This window comes from Ovis aries, chromosome 2 (genome assembly GCF_016772045.2).
Source record: "Ovis aries strain OAR_USU_Benz2616 breed Rambouillet chromosome 2, ARS-UI_Ramb_v3.0, whole genome shotgun sequence".
NCBI classification, from domain to species: domain Eukaryota; kingdom Metazoa; phylum Chordata; class Mammalia; order Artiodactyla; family Bovidae; genus Ovis; species Ovis aries.
The window spans coordinates 177,813,175-177,833,513 of record NC_056055.1 but is presented as its reverse complement, the minus strand read 5'-3'; the positions used below and the strand labels follow the sequence as shown (position 1 = coordinate 177,833,513).

The 20,339-nt window shown below is 41.1% G+C and overlaps 1 protein-coding gene across 28 annotated transcripts in view; it reads right to left on the bottom strand.

The window, feature by feature from the left end:
* NCKAP5 (NCK associated protein 5) overlaps window positions 1-20,339 on the bottom strand; it is a 1,152,446-nt gene that overhangs the window by 494,762 nt on the left and 637,345 nt on the right. For all 28 annotated transcript variants that reach the window (XM_060410117.1, XM_060410132.1, XM_060410119.1 and 25 more), the window contains one exon: window positions 6,419-6,552. In XM_060410117.1, the coding sequence (XP_060266100.1) occupies window positions 6,419-6,552 (134 nt within the window). The remainder of the gene's footprint in view (window positions 1-6,418; window positions 6,553-20,339) is intronic.

The window sequence follows — 20,339 nt, the reverse complement described above, 5'->3', positions numbered from 1 at the left end:
GTGACAAAGTTTAATTGTTCCTGTTACTGAAATTTCCACTGCATGGCATAAACACACACACACACACACACACACACATGCACGCACGCACAGACACACACATGCACACACACACACAAACACACCCCCACCCACCCACCCAGGCCTGGAATATTTCAAGGCCACAGAAAAACATTGATTCCTGATGCTTTGGGTGTGATGTGATTTGCTAACTGCAGATCGCTTACAAAACATGTCTGCCTGATGGTGAGTCTACCAGGTTCATTCTAATTTAAAGTTTCAGATATATATTACAGCATAGAGTTTCCATATGATGATCATATATGTTATTACTGCTAGTTTCACTACTCAATTATTTATTTCATCTGATCTGACTCATGTCTTTGCATGAAAACATACATTAGTAAATATGAAGTACGGTTGTCCAGAATTTAGACAAATGTCCCTTCATTTACAGCTAAACTTAAAATGTGTTGTTGGATTCTTAGATGTACATACAGCTTCTCCACCTGGAGTTTATAGTTTTGAGGACACATACTGTATTCTGGGCTCCCCTTGTGGCTCAGCTGGTAAAGAATCCGCCTGCAATGTGGGAGACCTGGGTTCGATCCCTGGGTTGGGAAGATCCCCTGGAGAAAGGAAAGGCTACCCACTCCAGTTTTCTGGCCTGGAGAATTCCATGGATTGTATAGTCCATGGGGTTACAAAGAGTCAGACACAGATGAGTGACTTCCACTTTCACTGTATGTTATCTTATCGTGAATACAAAAGTACTTGACTGTCTATATGAAGAGCAGCTTTCAGTAATAACCTACACACTGATTAGATTGTTTCCTAAGGGACCAACACAAACAATTTGTGCAAATCATGCATGCTTTGTATGAAATCAGTACTCTGTAGACTTGCTTTTATCTTCACAAGTCTGTTTTTTAGAAATCAATGATTAGTTCAGTTCAGTCACTCAGTCATGTTCAACTCTTTGCCACCCCATGGACTGCAGCAAGCCCGGCCTCCCTGTCCATCACCAACTCCCAGAGTTTACTCAAACTCATGTCCATTGAGTCAGTGATGCCATCCAACCATCGCGTCCTCTGTTGTTGTACCCTTCTCCTCCAGCCTTCAATCTTTCCCACCGTCAGAGTCTTTATAGATCATCAGTTCTTCCAATCAGGTGGCCAAAGTATTGGAGTTTCAGCTTCAGTATCAGTCCTGCCAATGAATATTCAGGACTGATTTCCTTTAGGATGGACTGGTTGGATCTCCTTCTGAACAAGGGACTCTCAAGAGTCTTCTCCAACACCACAGTTCAAAAGCATCAATTTTTTGGTGCTCAGCTTTCCTAAAAGTCCAACTCTCATATCCATACATGACTACTGGAAAAACCATAGCTTTGACTAGATGGACCTTTGTTGGCAAAATAATGTCTCTGCTTTTCAATATGCTGTCTAGGTGGGTCATAACTTTTCTTCCAAGGAGCAAGTGTCTTTTAATTTCATGGCTGCAGTCACCATCTGCAGTGATTCTGGAGCCCCCCAAAATAAAGTCTGTCATTGTTTCCATTGTTTCTCCATCTATTTACCATGAAGTCATGAGACCAGATGCCATGACCTTCGTTTTCTGAATGTTGAGTTTTAACCCAACTTTTTGACTCTCCTCTTTCACTTTCATCCAGAGGCTCTTTAGTTCTTCCTCACTTTCTGCCATAAGGGTGGTGTCATCTGCATATCTGAGGTTATTGATATTTCTCCTGGCTATCTTGATTCCACTTTGTGCTTCATCCAGCCCAGCATTGCACATGATGTACTCTGCATATAAATTAAATAAGCAGGGTGATAATATACAGCCTTGAAGTACTTCTTTTCCTATTTGGAACCAGTCTGTCGTTCCATGTCCAGTTCTAACTGTTGCTTCCTGACCTGCATACAGATTTCTCAGGAGGCAGGCCAGGTGGTCTGGTATTCCCATCTCTTTCAGAATTTTTCACAATTTGTTGTGATCCACACAGTCAAAGGCTTTGGCATAGTCCATAAAGCAGAAGTAGATGTTTTTCTGGAACTCTCTTGCTTTTTCCATGATCCAACAGATGTCGGCAATTTGATCTCTGGTTCCCGTGCCTTTTCTAAATCCAGCTTGGACATCTGGAACTTCATAATTCATGTACTGTTAAAGACTGGCTTGGAGAATTTTGAGCATTACTTTGCTAGTGTGAGATGAGTGCAATTGTGCAGTAGTTTGAGCATTCTTTGGCATTGCCTTTCTTTGGGATTGGAATGAAAACTGACCTTTTCCAGTCCTGTGGCCACTGCTGAGTTTTCCACTTCAATACACCCTACCTGGTCAATGCCACTTCATTCACTCAAGGTAGAATATGAGTTGTGCTCACTCACTCAGTCGTCTGACTCTTTGCAGCCCTTTGGACTGTAGCCTGCCAGGGATTTCCCAGGCAAGAATACTAGAAAGTGAAAGTGAAGTCGCTCAGTCATGTCCAACTCTTTGTGAACCCATGGACTGTAGCCTATCAGGCTTCTCTGTCCATGGGATTTTCTAGGCAAGAGTGCTGGAGTGGATTGCCATTTCCTTCTCCAGGGGATCTTCCCAACCCAGGAATTGAACCCAGGTCTCCCGCGTTGCAGGCAGACGCTTTACCATCTGAGCCAATACTAGTGTGGATTGCTAGCCAGAATACTAGAGTGGATTGCTATTTCCTACTCCAGGGGATCCTTCTGACCCACGGACTGAACCCGTGTCTCCTGAATTGCAGGAGGATTCTTTACCTACTGAGACATTGCAGGAGTAATGAAACTGGGGTTCAAACACTAATTATCTTTACACAGGAAGGAAGGATGTGCCATAACCTTAGTTTGCACCATTGACCTTGGCTGGCTTGACAAATGACAGTTCAAACAGTGTGAAGGAAGTTATAGAATTATAGGGGGGAATCACAAAGCTAACCCCACATAAAATATGCCCAGACATATGGTTAAACAATCACTCTGACATCTGGAAAGCATCTTTGATTTAACCATTAAATAATAAGAGAAGGAAGGGGTAGCCCTAATGACACCACCCCTGCCTTTATGTACTTCTTATTGCATCTGGCTTGATTCCTGCCTTCATCTATGGGGAAGGCTAAATTTGACCTCATTCCTTTTTTTCTCTGAATTTACATTAAAGAAGGCAAATGGTCTAGATCAAGTTTGTTATGGTTGCCTGAATCACCGTCAGTGAAGGCAATTTCTGATTTATGAGCTTATAGATAATTATGTAACCTTTGGCCACATTTTATTTAATTGCCCAAATTCTGGACTCCTGCTAATCATTATACCCTAATAAGAGGTCAAGAGGGAGGAAGGGCTTATAGATGAAGGTTTGGTGGTGACATAAAAGAGAACTATTCATTCAACACTTGAATAGATTTTTATCACCTAACTGATCCCTTACTCATTACCACAGATAATCACAACCGGGTTTGCCCAGTGCTTCTAAGCCACCAAGCCCATCACCTAAATGAAATTGTATAAAATCAAGCCTCAAAATCATTCTGAATCGCTCATTCTGACACCTGAACTCTACTTCACACATGTACCTAATTGTCCCATCTTCTAACTTCATTATTCATTTTTTCCCTTTAATGCCTCATGTCATTCCTGGACCTGAGCCTCAGAATCTCCTTGACTACTGTTTAGATTCTCCCATGGATACAGTATGATCAAAAATACCATGAAAATACCTCATTCAACTCAGTCCAGGCCTCAATATCTCATACCTCTGTGCTCTAGTTTCATAAAAGAGTATTAGAAAGATAGAACACTTGTATACTTACATGTCCCCATGAAATTGAGATCTAATGCTTGAGAACACTGAGCAGTGAAGTTCTGCCTATTTTACTTGTTTTCACACAGATATGGACCAAAACATTCATGTAGTGTGAAGCTGCTTAACTTCATACACATAAGTGACATAGCAGACGCAATAATACTTTTATGAATTAATCATAATTTACACTATCTTGGAGCATTGTCTATCATATCCTTCAATGCCATCTCTGGAGGGGTCTATGAAATACATTCCACTATGAGTTTACTGCCAAAGATAATGTTTCTAAAGAGTAGTAGCCTTTGTCTCTGAGGTAATAATTACATATCCTCTTGCGTTTTCCTTTTAATCATGTCTGCCATGAATCTTAGAGGTCAATTAAATGCCCACTCTCAGAAAGCATGTTTCCCTTTCGTGGTCTTCATTTTCTGTTTTTATTTTAATAGTCTTGTTGCAAAACTGCCTTTTATTGTAAGTTATATCATATCCTTTGAAAAGAGAGACTATTACATTATTTTTAAAAATAAACTCACCCCATGAACAATCCCCGAAGTATGTCTACAGTATACCCTGGATATCATCACGTACTAAAAAGACTTGTTGACTATTAAAGTTTTAAATTCAATACAATTATTTGAATTATAGAATTTATTTACGTGAGCATTTAGATACTGACCATGTCCCAGGCTGGTATAATGCAGTTCATGGGGTCACAAAGAGTCAGACATGACTTAGCGACTGAACAGTAGCAACAAATGTCTCAAGGTGATGTGCTCTAGACATGTTTTGTAGTAGTGAGGATTTTATAAAGACTTAGAGTACAGTAACAGGGCTGCTTAAATAAGCCTAACTAGAGACATCTTACAGACCAAAGTTTAAAATATGAAAGGCCATCAGCAGTGGTTTGGTGCATCTACTTGAATTATTCTGTAATTATCTTCTCTGTTACATATGCTTTCTCCCCCATCTTTTGCTGATTTACATTAGTTGTCTGGCTGTAACTGGCCTTGAACTTTCAGTGTCAAAGAAGCTTACCAAGAAAACTGATTATGTTGAGGGAAAAAAATCTTCACAAAAGCAGTATGTAAAACAAACCACTATTTGTTTTACAAATAATTATCTTCTTTTTCAGCCTAGGATGTAGCATCCACTCTTGTGCAACTCAAATCTGTATGGGATTGTCATCTGATTTACAGCAGATCGCCTGGCATCATAGGAAAATAATTTACTGTGCCGATGCCTCACGTCCTGTAAATCAATAGCCTGAATACAAAGACATCTCAATTAGATGGTACAAGGGTAGCACAATCTGCACCCTCCTTTCTTATATCATTAAAATGGCAAGTATTACAAAGCGGTACTTGTTTCAAAGTTGCTTCAGGGGGTGGGGGAGGAGCTATTATTTCAAGGTGGGAGACATAAAGTGAGAGTTGCCATCAAACACAATGAAAAATTGAGCACAAGGCTATGTAAGTAATAGCCTGTGAGGGGTGGGACATGCATTTGTTAAAGTATTGATTGGTGCATTTCTACAGCACCTGTATTATCATGGGCTCCAAGAGTTGAACAGGGTGTTAAATTATGACTCTGAACACATAGGAGTCATCCATCCTTTCTACCCTATTTCTCCAAGATGCCTCTAAACCAAAATCGCCCACATTCATGGTACGAGCCACCATGAGACGAATCATCTAAAGGCTCAATTCTTCCCGCAACACAGATAAAACTGTTACCAATATAAAAGCCTCATGATGAGGAAGCAAAATTATCCATCATCAATTTTATTCAAATCCCAATGGTAAATCCAAGGCAAGACAGAGCTTGCTGAAGAAAATCTTAGGGCAACTTTTTAAATTTGAATCTGAGACAGCCCCATGAGGGAGAAAAAGAGTTAAAAATTATTTTCCCGGTTTTTGCAAAGTGAAGTAAAACTCACAAAAATGAAAGCGAAGTCCCTCATAGGGTGCCTAGATCTGATTCTAGGACTGTAATTGCACAAGTTTGTGTTTCTTCTGTGAAAATGAAGAGATTTTAAATAATAGGTTGAAACTTTACCTGGCCTTATATTAACCATATTTGAAAGTTGAAAGCTTTTTTACTGTGCTGACATTAAACCAAAGAGTTACTTTTTCCAAATTGTTTCGAATTAAAGTTTTCTTTTTTAAAGGAAAAATGATGATTATAATTTTAACAGATTCTAAATATCACTCTAAATAAGGAGTAAGAGTTTTCTGGGAGATTCACGCTCTCTCTACCTGAAAACTGGACGATAAGCCCAGTAAAACTGCATCCTCCTGGCGGGGCTTTCCCAGATCACACCTGCAGGCCACACAGCCCACTCATCTTACTTTGGAAAGATACTCTGAAAAGCCATTAGGGAAGAAAAGATAACTAAGGTCAAGAAATTCAAGTCTGAGGTACAGATGGAAAGTTCCAGAATATTGGTCCAAATGCAATTGGATGGCTTGGCTAGAAGCTAAACTGTTGGTCATTAGCTTCTCAAATGTAACATGAGCTTGCACAGTGGAAATACAAGCAAAGGTGTAACTGGTACGGGAAGCAATGCACCTCAGGAAGCAAGATGCTCCGGACAGAACAGTACCTGGAGAACTGCTGCTGCAGGCCGCGCATCTGAATTCTGTTGCGCTCAGACTCCAGTGTCACCTCCTGCAAGCGCTTCTCACTCTGAAGACGCAAGTGTCTCTCCTCTTCCAATTCATGGATCAGCTTCTCATGCTGCAAAAGGCACACAGGGGATGGCTTTAAGAAGGTGTTTCTTAAATATTACTAAGAAATAATTAGCAGTTACTTTTGGTTATTAAATGCTACCTTGGACTTTATATATTAATTTCATCCTCATTGCAACCTCATGAAGTAGGTTCTAATATTAAACTCTTGTTATCTAGGAAACCAAGGATCCAAGACATCAAAGTAGTTTGTCGTAGAAACAAACAAGGTAATAAGTATTCAATCCTGGCTGATTTGACACCAATGCCTGAATGATTTCCACCAAACCAGGTGGCTTCCTAGACAGAGATGAAGACTGATGACTGAATAATGCCATACTGGGCAATGGCGCCCCACTCCAATACTCTTGCCTGGAAAATCCCATGGATTAAGGAGCCTGGTAGGCTGCAGTCCATGGGGTTGCGAAGAGTCGGACACGACTGAGCGACTTCACTTTCACTTTTCATTTCCATGCATTGGAGAAGGAAATGGCAACCCACTCCAGTGTTCTTGCCTGGAGAATCCCAGGAAGGGAGGAGCCTGGTGGGCTGCCGTCTGTGGGGATGCACAGAGTTGGACACAACTGAAGCGACTTAGCAACAGCAGCAAATGCATATCAATTTGAGTAATAACGAGTAAGTTTATTGGTGATTGTTGAGAATGATTTCATCTCTTCAATCTCTGGTAATACTTTAAAGGGAATATTTCTGTATTATATATAGACATTCCAACCTAATTATATCATGGAGCTGATGAGGATAAGGTTAAAGAACTATTTTGAATGTGCCCAGTTAGATTTTCACAGATGGAAACTGGTTAAATCACAAACCAGTGATTACAATTTATAAATTACAAATAAAGTGGCTTATTTGTAATCCCAGAAAATGAGCTCCTCACAAATAGACATCAGGTGTTAAAAAGAGGGACTGGATGACCCAGGATAAAGGGTTCAGCAAAATCACACTTCAGGAACAAGTAAAAAGCACACATGCTCAGATCCTGACATAATAGACTCAGCTAAAACTAACAACTTTTTTTGTTTTTGTTTTGCTGTTGTTGCTGCCTTTTCTTTTTTTAAAGCATGTCATGCTATTATGGTTATGTATATTACTAAATTAAGCACTTTGTGTACAGCATATATAATCAAGAAGGAAAATCAAAGACAATGCCTGATTATGAGGGACCTACATTCTTCAAGGGAAAGAATGGAAGCAGAGATTTGAATCTTTAAATAAATCAAACACTACGACTCTGTACATTGAATTACCCAGAAAAACCTGATCCACTGTATCATTCAAGGAAAAAAAAAATTCTTCTGAGGGCCATGAATGAAACAGACCATTTCTGGAAAAAAATCAAGGTCCTCTAAAAATACTTCACACTCTGTGCCTCAGCAACTTTGACTACATTCTCTCTTCTCTGTAAGAAGCCTGCTCTATTGGGTCGGGAGCAGCTGCTACGTGGTGCTGGAAAGACTTTGAGGAGATACCCCATGCCCAAGGGCAAAGGAGAAGCCCCAGTAAGATGGTAAGAGGGGAGAAATCACGTTTAAAGTCAAACTGTATACACACCAGAGAGGCTCAGAGGGCTCAAACAAACCTTGTGCGCACCAGGACCCAGAGACCCCACAGAGACTAAGACAGAACTGTGTTTGAATGTCTCCTGTGGAGGTACAGGTCAGCAGTACACTGCTGCAGGGGCAAAGGCTCTGGGTGTGGTAGACCAGAGGGTGCCATAAGCCTTCTTGGAGGACACTGCCATTAACCCCACCACAGAGCCGCCAGAACTTACACAGGATGGGGAAACAGATGCTTGGGGGTCACAGAACTTTGTGAGCACCAGGACCTGGGAGAAAGGAGCAGTGACCCACAAGAGACTGACCCAGACTCGCCTGTGAGTGTCCAGGAGTCTCCGGTGAAGGCATGGGTCAGCGGTGGCCTGCTGCAGGGCTGGGGGCACTGAGCGTACCAGTGCATACATGGGCCTTTTGAAGGAAGTCACCATTATCTTCATTACCTCCACCACAGTTTCAGTTCACTTTAGCCACTTAGCTGTCCCCGACTCTTTGCGACCCATAGAGTGCAGCACACCAGGCCTCCCCGTCCATCATCAACTCCCAGAGTTTACTCAAACTTATGTCCATTGAGTCGGTGATGCCATCCAACCATCGCATCCTCTGTTGTACCCTTCTCCTCCCACCTTCAATCTTTCCCAGCATCAGAGTCTTTATAGATCAGTCAGTTCTTCCAATAAGGTGGCCAAAGTATTGGAGTTTCAGATTCAGCATCAGTCATTCCAATGAATATTCAGGACTGATTTCCTTTAGGATGGACTGGTTGGATCTCCTTGCTGTCCAAGGGACTCTCAAGAGTCTTCTCCAACACCACAGTTCAAAAACATCAGTTCTTTGGTGCTCAGCTTTCCTAAAAGTCCAACTCATACATCCATACATGACTACTGGACAAACCACAGCTTTGACTAGATTGACCTTTGTTGGCAAAGAAATGTCTCTACTTTTTAATATGCTGTCTAGGTAGCCCCAGGTAAATAACAGGGAGGGAACACAGCCCTACCCATCAGCATAAAAATGGATTAAAGTTTTACTGAGCATGGCCCACCCATCAGAATGAGACCCATTCCCCCCTCAATCAGTCTCTATCATCAGGAAGCTCCCATAAGCCTCTTATCCTTCTCCATCAGAGGGCAAACAGACTGAAAACCACAATCACAGAAACCTAACCAATCTTATCACAAGGACCAGAGCCTTGACTCACTCAGTGACACTATGAGCCAAGTCCTGTAGGGCCACCCAGGATGAATGGGTCGTGGTGGAGAGGTCTGACAGAATGTGGTCCACTGGAGAAGAGAATGGCAAACCACTTCAGTATTCTTACCTTGAGAACCCCATGAACAGTATGAAAAGGCAAAAAGATATGACAATGAAAGATGAACTCACCAGGTCGGTAGGTGCCCAATATGCTACTGGAGATCAGTGGAGAAATAACTCCAGAAAGAATGAAGAGATGGAGCCAAAGTAAAAACAACACCCAGCTGTGGATGTGACTGGTGATGGAAGTAAAGTCTGATGCTTTAAAGAGCAATATTGCATAGGAACCTGGAATGTTAGGTCCATGAACCAAGGTAAATTGGAAGTGTCAGACAGGAGATGGCAAGAGTAAACATCAACATTTAAGGAATCAGCAAACTAAAATGGACTGGAATGGGTGAATTTAAAATCTACTACTATGGGCAAGAATCACTTAGAAGAAATGGAGTAGCCCTCATAGCAAACAAAAGAATCTGAAATGCAGTACTTGAATGCAATCTCAAAAACAACAAAATGATCTCTGTTCTTTTCCAGGCAAACCATTCAATACTATGGTAATCCAAGTCTATGCCCCGACAAGTAATGCTGAAGAAGCTGAAGTTGAACAGTTCTATGAAGATCTATAAGACCTTCTAGACCCAAAAAACACCCAAAAAAGATGTCCTTTTCATTATAGGGGACTGGAATGCAAAAGTAGGAATTCAAGAAATACCTGGAGTACCAAACAAACTTGGCCTTGGAGTACAGAATGAAGCAGGGCAAAGGCTGATGGAGTTTCGCTAAAAGAACGAACTGGTCATACAAACACCCTCTTCCAACAACATAAGAGAAGACTCTATGCATGGACATCACCAGATGGTCAATACTGAAATCAGATTGATCATATTCTTTGCAACCAAAGATGGAGAAGCTGTATACAGTCACCAAAAACAAGACTGGGAGCTGACTGTGGCTCAGATCATGAACTCCTTATTGCCAAATTCAGACTTAAATTGAAGAAAGTACAGAAAACCACTAGACCATTCAGATATCACCTAAATCAAATCCCTTATTATTATGCAGTGCAATTGAAAAATAGATTCAAGGGATTAGATCTGATAGAGTGCCTGATGAACTATGGACGGAGGTTTGTGACACGGTATAGGAGACAGGGATCAAGACTATCGCCAAGAAATAGAAATGGAAAAAGGCAAAATGGTTGTATGAGGAGGCCTTACAAATAGCTGTGAAAAGAAGTGAAAGGCAAAGGAGAAAAGGAAAGATATATCCATTTGAAGGAGAGGTCAATGGCAACCCACTCCAGTGCTCTTACCTGGGAAATCCCATGGATGGAGAAGCCTGGTAGGCTGCAGTCAATGGGGTCACGAAGAGTTGGACACGACTGAGCAACTTCACTTTCACTTTCATGCACTGGAGATGGAAATGGCAACCCACTCCATATTCTTGCCTGGAGAATCCCAGGAATGGAGCCTGCTGGGCTGCTGTCTATGGGGTCACACAGGGTGGGACACGACTGACATGACTTAGCAGCAGCAGCATTTCCATTTGAAGGCAGAGTTCCAAAGAAGAGCAAGGAGAGATAAGAAAGCCTTCCTCAGTGTTCAATGCAAAGAAACAGAGGAAAACAATAGAATGGGAGACTAGAGATCTTGTCAAGAAAATTAGAGATACCAAGGGAACATTTCATGCAAAGATGGGCACAATACAGGACAGAATTGATATGGACATAACAGACTTCCCTGGCTCAGATGGTTAAGCGTCTGTCTACAATGCGGGAGACCCAGGTTCAATCCCTGGGTCGGAAGATCCCCTGGAGAAGGAAATGGCAATCCACTCCAGTACTATTGCCTGGAAAATCCCATGGACAGAGGAGGCTGGTAGGCTACATGTAGTCCATGGGGTCACAAACAGTTGGACACGACTGAGCAACTTCACTTAACAGAAGCAGAAGATATTAACAAGAGGTGGCAAGAATACACAGAAGAAGTGTACAAAAAAGATCTTCATGACCCTGATAATCACGATGGTGTGATCACTCACCTAGAGCCAGACATCCTGGAATGTGAAGTCAAGTGGGCCTTAGGAAGCATCACTACAAACAAAGCTAGTGGAGGTGATGGAATTCCAGTTGAGCTCTTTCAAATCCTGAAAGATGATGCTGTGAAAGTGCTGCACTCAATATGCCAGCAAATTTGGAAAACTTCAGCAGTGGCCACAGGACTGGAAAAGGTCAGTTTTCATTCCAATCCCAAAGAAAGGCAATGCCAAAGAATGCTCAAACTACCGTACAATTGCACTCATCTCACATGCTAGTAAAGTATTGCTCAAAATTCTCCAAGCCAGCCTTCAGCAATACGTGAACCGTGAACTTCCTGATGTTCAAGCTGGTTTTAGAAAAGGCAGAGGAAACAGAGATCAAATTGCCAACATTTCCTGGATCATCAAAAAAGCAAGAGAGTCCCAGAAAAACATCTACTTCTGTTTTATTGACTATGTCAAAGTCTTTGACTGTGTGGATCACAATAAACTGTGGAAAATTCTGAAAGAGATGGGAATACCAGACCACCTGACCTGCCTCTTGAGAAACTGTATACTGTCACCCCGCTTTTTTAACTTATATGCAGAGTACATCCTGAGAAACGCTGGTCTGGAAGAAGCACAGGCTGGAATCAAGATTGCCGGGAGAAATATCAATAACCTCAGATATGCAGATGATACCACCTTTATGGCAGAAAGTGCAGAGGAACTAGCCTCTTGACAAAAGTGAAAGAGTCAAAAAGTTGGCTTAAAGCTCAACATTCAGAAAATGAAGATCATGGCATCTGGTCCCATCACTTCATGGGAATTAGATGGGGAAACAGTGGAAACAGCGTCAGACTTTATTTTTTTAGGCTCCAAAATCACTGCAGATGGTGATTGCAGCCATGAAATTAAAAGATGATTACTCCTTGGAAGGAAAGTTATGACCAACCTAGACTGCATATTAAAGAGCAGAGATATTCCTTTGCCAACAAAGGTCCATCTAGTCAAAACTATAGTTTTTCTAGTAGTCATGTATGGATGTGAGAGTTGGACTTTAAGGAAAGCTGAGCACCAAAGTCCCTTGGACTGCAAGGAGGTCCAACCAGTCCATCCTAAAGGAGATCAGTCCTGGGTGTTCATTGGAAGGACTGATGCTAAAGCTGAAACTCCAGTACTTTGGCCACCTCATGCAAACAGTTGACTCATTGGAAAAGACTCTGATGCTGGGAAAGATTGGAGGCAGGAGGAGAATGGGACGACAGGATGAGATGGCTGGATGGCATCACCGACTCGATGGACATGAGTTTGAGTGAACTCCAGGAGTTGGTGATGGACAGGGAGGCCTGGCATGCTGCAATTCATGGGGTCTCAAAGAGTCGGACACGACTGAGAGACAGAACTGAACTGAACTGATGGTTTCAAGACATACATTCCATTAGGCCTTTAATACTTTTTGAGTTAATTTTTATGTTATAAAACAGTAGTCTAGTTTCATTCTTTTGCATGTGTATATTCATTTTCCCCAAAACTATTTATTAAGAAATCCTCTCCCCATTTTACAAACTTAGCTTGTCATAAATTTGTTGACCATGCTGCTTTGGTTCAGTCGCTCAGCTGTGTCCCACTCTTTGCAACCCCATGGACTGCAGCACACCAGGCTTCCTTCTAATTCACCATCTCCCGGAGCTTGCTCAAACTCATGTCCATCCAGTCAGTGATGCCATTCAACTATCTCATCCCTCTGTGGTCCCCTTCTCCTTTTGCCTTCAATCTTTCCCAGAATCAGGGTATTTTCTAATGAGCTGGCCCTTCACATAAGGTGGTCAAAGTTTCAGCTTCAGCATCAGTCATTCCAATGAATATTCAGGACTGATTTCCTTTAGGATAGACTGGTTGGATCTCCTTGCAGTCCAAGGGACTCTCAAGAGTCTTCTCCAACACCACACCTCAAAACCATCAATTCTTTGGTGCTCAGCTTTCTTTATGGTCCAACTCTCACATCCATACATGACTACTGGAAAAACCATAACTTTGACTATACAACCCTCATCAGCAAATTAATGTCTCTGCTTTTTATTGACCATGTATATATGGCTATATTTGTGAGGCCTCTATTTAACTGCATTAACCTATGTGTCTATGTTTATGCCAATACCATCCTGTTTTAATTACTAGAGCTTTACAATATAATTTTAGAGTGATGCCTCCAGCTTTAATCTTCTTTCTCAAGATTGCTTTAGCTATTCAGGGCCTTTGCACTTTCATACCAATTTTAGGATTGCTTGTTCCATATCTGTGAAAAATGTCACTGGAATTTTAATAGGGATTGCATTGAATCTGTAGACTGCTTTCGGTATTATAGACATTTTATTATTAATTCTTCCAATCCATGAGAATTGGTATATTTTTCCATTTACTTGTGCCTTCAGTTACATTCATTAGTGTCTTATAGTTTTCAACATATATGACTTTCAACTCCTTGGTTAAATTATTCCATAGGCATTTTACTATTTTTGATGTAATTGTAAATGGGATTATTTCCTTAATTTCTATTTCTGATAGTCTATTGTTAGTGTAAAACAATGAACTGGAATTCTGTATACTGACTTTGTATCCCGAAAGTTTACTGAATTTATTACTTTTAACAGGTTTTTTTTTTTTGGTAGTTTTTGGAATTTTTGATACATAAAATGATGTCTTCTTCAAATAGTGACAGTGTACTTCTTCCTTTCCAATTTGGATGACTTTTATTTCTCCTTGATAACTGTTCTGGCTGAAACTTTCAATAATATGCCAAATAAAAGTGGCAAGAATGGACATCTTTGTGTTCTTCTGATATTAGAAGAGAAACTTTCAGCTTTTCATTGTTGAGTATTAATATTAGCTATTATCACAGGCTCGTCACTTATGGCCTTTTATTATGCTGAGGTATGCTCCATCTACACAGTGGAGAGTATTTATTATAAATACATCTTGAATTTTGTTAAATGCTTTTTCTATGGTGATTGAAACGATCATATGATTTTTATTCTTCAGCTTGATAACATGGTGTATCATGTTGACTGGTTTGCAGATGCTGAACTCAATTTGCACTTGTGGAGTAAATCTCACTTGATCATGGTATATGACTCTTTCAGTGCATTGCTGTATTCAGTTCACTAAGATCGTGCTGAGGATTTTTGCTTCTATGTTCATCAAAGCTATGGCCCTGTAATTTTCTTTTCTTTCTTTTCTTTTCTTGCCTGGTTTTAGCATCATGATAATACTGGTCTTTTAAAATGAATTTGGAAATGTTACCTCTTTTTCTATTTTTTTTTTAAGTTTGAGAAGGATTAGTATTAATTCTTCCTTGAATGTTTGGTAGGATTCAGTCTTAAATTTTTGTTCTTTGGGAAGTTGATGATTATTCATTCGATTTCTTCCTGGTAAGCACTCTATTTAGCTTTTCCGTTTCTTCATGATTCAGTCTTGGAAGGTTGTATGTCTCCAGAATCCACCAATTTCGTCTAGATTGTCTAATTTGTTGACATATAATTCTTCACAGTCACCTATCAATATCCTTTGTATCTCTGTGGTATGAATTGTAACATCTCCTCTTTCATTTCTGGTTCTAAGAGTTAATCAAGTCCTCTCTTTTTCCTTGGTAAGTCTAGCTAAAGGCATGTCAATCATTATTTTCAAAGAATCACCTCTTCGTTTCATTGCTATTTTCTGTTGTCTTTTTAGTCAACATTTTTCAGTTTAGAAACTTTTAGATATCATTTACCTCCACTCTGATCTTTGTTACATCTTTCCAGCTATGAACTTTAAGCTTAGTTGGTTTATCTTTTTTTAGCTCCTTAAGGTATAAAGTTAGGTTGTTTATTTGAGATATTTCTTTTTTCTTGGAGTAGACATGTTAGTCTGCTTGATGTCGTCTAATAAGTCCCTTAAGCTATCTTCCTCTTTTCAAATTCTTTTTTTCCTCTGATCTGCTTAGACGAATTCCTTTGCCCTGTCTTCAAGATCACTGATCCCTTCTGCTTCATCTAGTCTGCTGATGAACTGATCTAGTGTATTTTTCATTTGTTATTTTAATCCTCAGCTCTCTGACTTCTGTTTGGTAATTTCTTATTTTTCTCTATCTCCATCAATGTTCTTACTAGTTCTATCTCCATCAATGTTCATCTAGTCTTCTCCCAGGTTTGGTTAGCATCTTTATGACCACTACTTTGAATCCTTTACTGGGTAAATTACTCATCTCTACTTCATTGAGGTTTTTCCTGAGGTCTTACCTTATTCTTTCATTTGGAAAATTTTTTCTGTTTTTCTATTTTGCTTGACTCTTTATGATTGTTTCTGTGTGTTAAGTGAAACACTTGCCTCTCCCCACCTTGAAGGAGTGACCTCCTTGCCCTAGATCTTGGCTTTCTCATGAAACTTTGTAATTGGCCAGGTAGTCTGCTTTATTATTTTTTAATGGCTTGCAGGCAGCAGTGGTGTGCCAAGAACTGTCAGTGTTATAAAGGGAAAGATCTCAGTCAGCACCTAGTTTCAGGGTGCTTAGAGGCCAGACCCGTCAGGCAGTAGCTTCTGACATATGCAAATGATTGAAGTTCCTTTGGGAATGCAACTGTAAACCCTGCTGGCTCCAGACCTGGCACTCTGGACGTGTCCTCTGGGCAACAGCTGCAATATTCAGGGCTCCAGATGAAAGTATTTGGAAGTCACTAGTGTCTGTTCCCAAGACTACCGCCATAGCCTCTAGATGAGTGGTAACCTGAAGCTGTCCCTCAGGCTGAGGCTCCAGGATAAGTAAACAGGCCTCTTTCACAGAAAGACTAAATAAATGTGTGTTTCACTCTAGTGTCTGTGCAGTGTCTAAGAACTGCCTCCAATTGTTACAGATCTGTGGGGCTTCACAATGCAAGCCCCTCTGGCTACCAGAGCCAGGCAATCAAGGAGCATCTCCTATGCCCACAAAAACTGGGGCACCAGACACAGGTTAGAGCCATCTTCCAAGAGACACTGGCATTCTGGAGCACAGTACAGAGTGTGAAGAGAGCATCTGCCCTCTAAGATCTTTGAAAGATTTAAAGTCAGTCCTTTGATGTGTGTTTAATTAGAAGAATGCCCCTCATACTGCAGCTATGCTGATAAGTCTTTCACGGAAAGATTGAGTTTCTGGGTCTGTTACCTCTTGGTGTGCCCTCAAGTGGTAGCTATTTAAAAATGCTTTCTCCAGTGGTTATCATTCTGTGAGACCCACAAGTGTAAGCCCTGCTGACTTCTAGAGCCAGGTGACATAGGGGTGTCCCTTTGTGGCTGCTGCAGAAATGAGGGTACCAGACAAGGGTACAGCTCTTTTCTGGGAGATACCAGAAAGCTAGAGTGAGGGACAGTGAGAGGATGAAGACTATTCACCAGCCTTTATCCCGAGACCCTTTCCCTGGGTCGCTAGGAGTGTGCCAGGCCAGGAGCTTCTGGACAAGGAAATGGGCCTCCTCAGAAAGACCAGGGGTGTTACAATCTGCTATCTGTGCACTGGGGGTGGCAGCCTGCTAAGAACTGTCTCTGTGTTTGTTATACTCCCATGAACCTAGGAAAGCAAACCGTTAGAGCCAGGTGCCCAAGGGCGGTCCCCTGGGTTGCTGCCAGAAAACTGTATACCAGACATAAAAATCCAGAGCACCAGCTGTGTGTGACAGCTCCCATCTTGAGACACTGGCACTGAGGACCTGGCAGGGAGAGACCACATAGATGCCACCTTCCAAGAATTAAAGAAAAGAGACGGTGCCTTCAGGCTTCAGTGAGGCAGAGGAAGAGTACAAGGATGCCACTGGCCAGTCCCTCCATTCCTAGTCGGAATCCGAATAGGCCCCTTCCCCTCTGGCATGCACTTAAACATTTAAAGATCAGCAAACAAATCTTCACACACAGTCTGGGTGTGTTTCTAACTGCTGCCTCTGTGCTGTGCCCTGGGGTGAACGAGTCCTTTAAGAGCAGTTTTCCAGTTCACTACAGCTCTTTGGGTCTCATGATCATGAGCCTCACTGGCTTTCAAAGCTCAATGTTTTGGGGGCTCGTCTCTCAGGTGCAAGTCCTGAGTTGGGGTGCCTGATGTGGGGTACAGACTTCCCATTCCTAAGGGAGAAGTTCAGGATTTATGAATTCCCTCCCAGGTGTGGGTCACCATGCCAGAGTGTGGGATTTAAGGCGGGGTCAGGTATCTGCTTCTACCCACCTCGATGGGGCCTTTTTCTCACTTGATATGATGAAAAAGTTAATCTAGTCTGGAAGTATTTTTCAGAGGGAATTGTTCCATATGTAGCCTAGTTTTGGAGGGTCTGTGGGAGAAGGTGAGTTCAGCATCTTCCCACAATGCCATCTTAGATCACCTTTTAACGCGTATTTTAAGAAGACAAATTTATCCCAGCACAATGGACAGACAGTCTGAGGATGATGCTACTCTCTTAGACCCAATTTCATTCATGAGAAACGTAAGTGAACGCAGAAAACTGCACCTGAATGAAACATTCAATCCATACCTCAGCCCGCCACGTGTGTCATGAGTCACCCCATCCACGTCTGATGGTAACACTTGCCCTCTGATCTCACACAGCCTTCTTTCCACTGCTTCACAATAACTCATGAGCTGCAGCCCTTCCCATGATCACTCCCACAAGCAAAATGCACGTCCTTTTCAAGGTCAAGTGCCATATTTATGGTGTTATTTCTGTATATCTTAACCATTTAACACTGTAAAACTTAGCTGCCGTTTTTACTAGATGCCTAGTTTTTTCAAGTGTCACTTCCAGTTTTTCAGTATTGTGTCCCTGGTTTCATTTTTCCTACAAGCCCTGCGCAATGATTTTTAGAAACAGATATGTCCTATTACAGAAGACTATATATCATGGTGGAGAAAAAGAACTCTGAATCAAGAGGAGGATTCCAAAGCCCTTTCCTCTTTAAGTAAGTATTAGCCTCTCAGTCGTGTCCAGCTTTTGCGACCCCTGGACTGTATGTAGCCCACTAGGCTACTCTGTTCATGGAACTCTCTAGGCAAGAATATTGGAGCTGGTTGCCATTTCCTTCTCCTTTCCTTCTTTGGGCATAAGAAAATAGTTGGACCTTCAACACAGAATCAAGCATAAAAACCAAAAGAAAGTGTTTTACATACTGTTTTAAGTTTTTGTTTTACTGTGGACCATTAAAAAAAAAATCTTTATTGAGTCTGTTACAATATTGCTTCTGTTTTATGCTATGGTTTTTTGGCCACAAGACACATAGGATCTTAGCTCTGGGACTGGGGAGCAAACCCACCATCCCCTGCATTGGAAGGCAAAGTCTAAAACACTGGACTTTCAGAGAAGTCCCAGGAAAACTCTCTTAATTCCAAGTCTTTTGATCACATCTTTATCTCATAGCCTTCATAGTCTTAAATTTCCTCAATCACTATCCTCTAACTAAACCTCCAGCAAGGGAGATGCCACCATTCCCCTGAGTAACTCATTTTATTTTTTTTAACTCTTATTTTGCTAATTTTCCTGAGTTGCTTAAATTGTTTTGAGTATCAAAAAAGCCTCCTAACTGTATGTTACCAGGAAATGGAGAAAAATCTATAGGTACTGACATTATTCCCTAATTTAAAACAACTCTTCTTAGAAAAAAAGCTATACACACACGCTCATGGACATATTAATTCACTTAGACCACAAATGTTTACTGAACAGGTACTATGTGCCAGACACTAGATGAGACAAGCCAAGAATCCAAAAGACACTATTCCTGGCTGCAGTAGACTTAGTCACTAGTGGACGTGGCAGGTACTACATGAACTATCACACAGACAAATATATCAATATAAACTGATGGATAATTAGGGGTTTGCTGAAAGATGACAGCCAGAGGAACTGATTTTGTTCACTATGTTAGGGAAAGGCTTCTCTGAGGAATTAATATACAAACTGAGGCCTCAGTGATGACCGGGAGTTACTTGGTAAAGAAAAGGGATCAGTTCTATAGGCAGAATGAGTAGCAAGTAGAAAGTCTTTAGTTACATGTGAAAAGAACAAAGAGAAGTTCAGTGCGCCTGGAGCCTGGTGAGCAAGGGGACAGAGTGACATATGATACAGGTGGAAGGAGCCAGGGGAACAAGAAGGTCATATTAAAATGTGAGATTATATCTAGGGTACAACAGTAACTCTTTACCACATTTTAATCTAGTGAGTGATAGGATCTAATAAAGATTTTGCAAAGATCACCTGACGACTGTGTGGATAAAAAACTGAACTAAGAGGCTGAATAACAGAATGGGAAGATATTTAAATAGAGAATGGTGAATGCTACCAGCTACCGGTTTAAACTGTACCACTTGCTAGTCCAGAAGGTTTGGACAGCGGATTTAACTTGAACTATAACTGTTTTAAGCTTGCTTCTTCTGCCTTTTTGGGAGAGCAAAATCGCCCAACCCAACTTCACAATATCACTGTAAGGAATGAATAAAATAATGTACAGAAAAGCACTGAAAAATCTTGAAAGTCCCATATAAAAATAAGATAGGGCTAACAGGAACTATACAGCTTACATTATCTAATATAATTACTTTTGATAAATTCTGAGCATTTTGAGCATTACTTTACTAGCATGTGAGATGAGTGCAATTGGGCGGTAGTTTGAGCATTTTTTGACATTGCCTTTCTTTGGGATTGGAATGAAAACTGACCTTTTCCAGTCCTGTGCCCACTGCTGAGTTTTCCAAATTTGCTGGCATACTGAGTGCAACACTTTCACAGCATCATCTTTCAGGATTTGAAACAGCTCAACTGGAATTCCATCACCTCCACTAGCTTTGTTCATAGTGATGCTTTCTAAGGCCCACTTGACTTCACATTCCAGGATGTCTGGCTCTAGGTGAGTGATCACACCATCATGATTATCAGGGTCATGAAGATCTTTTTGTACAGTT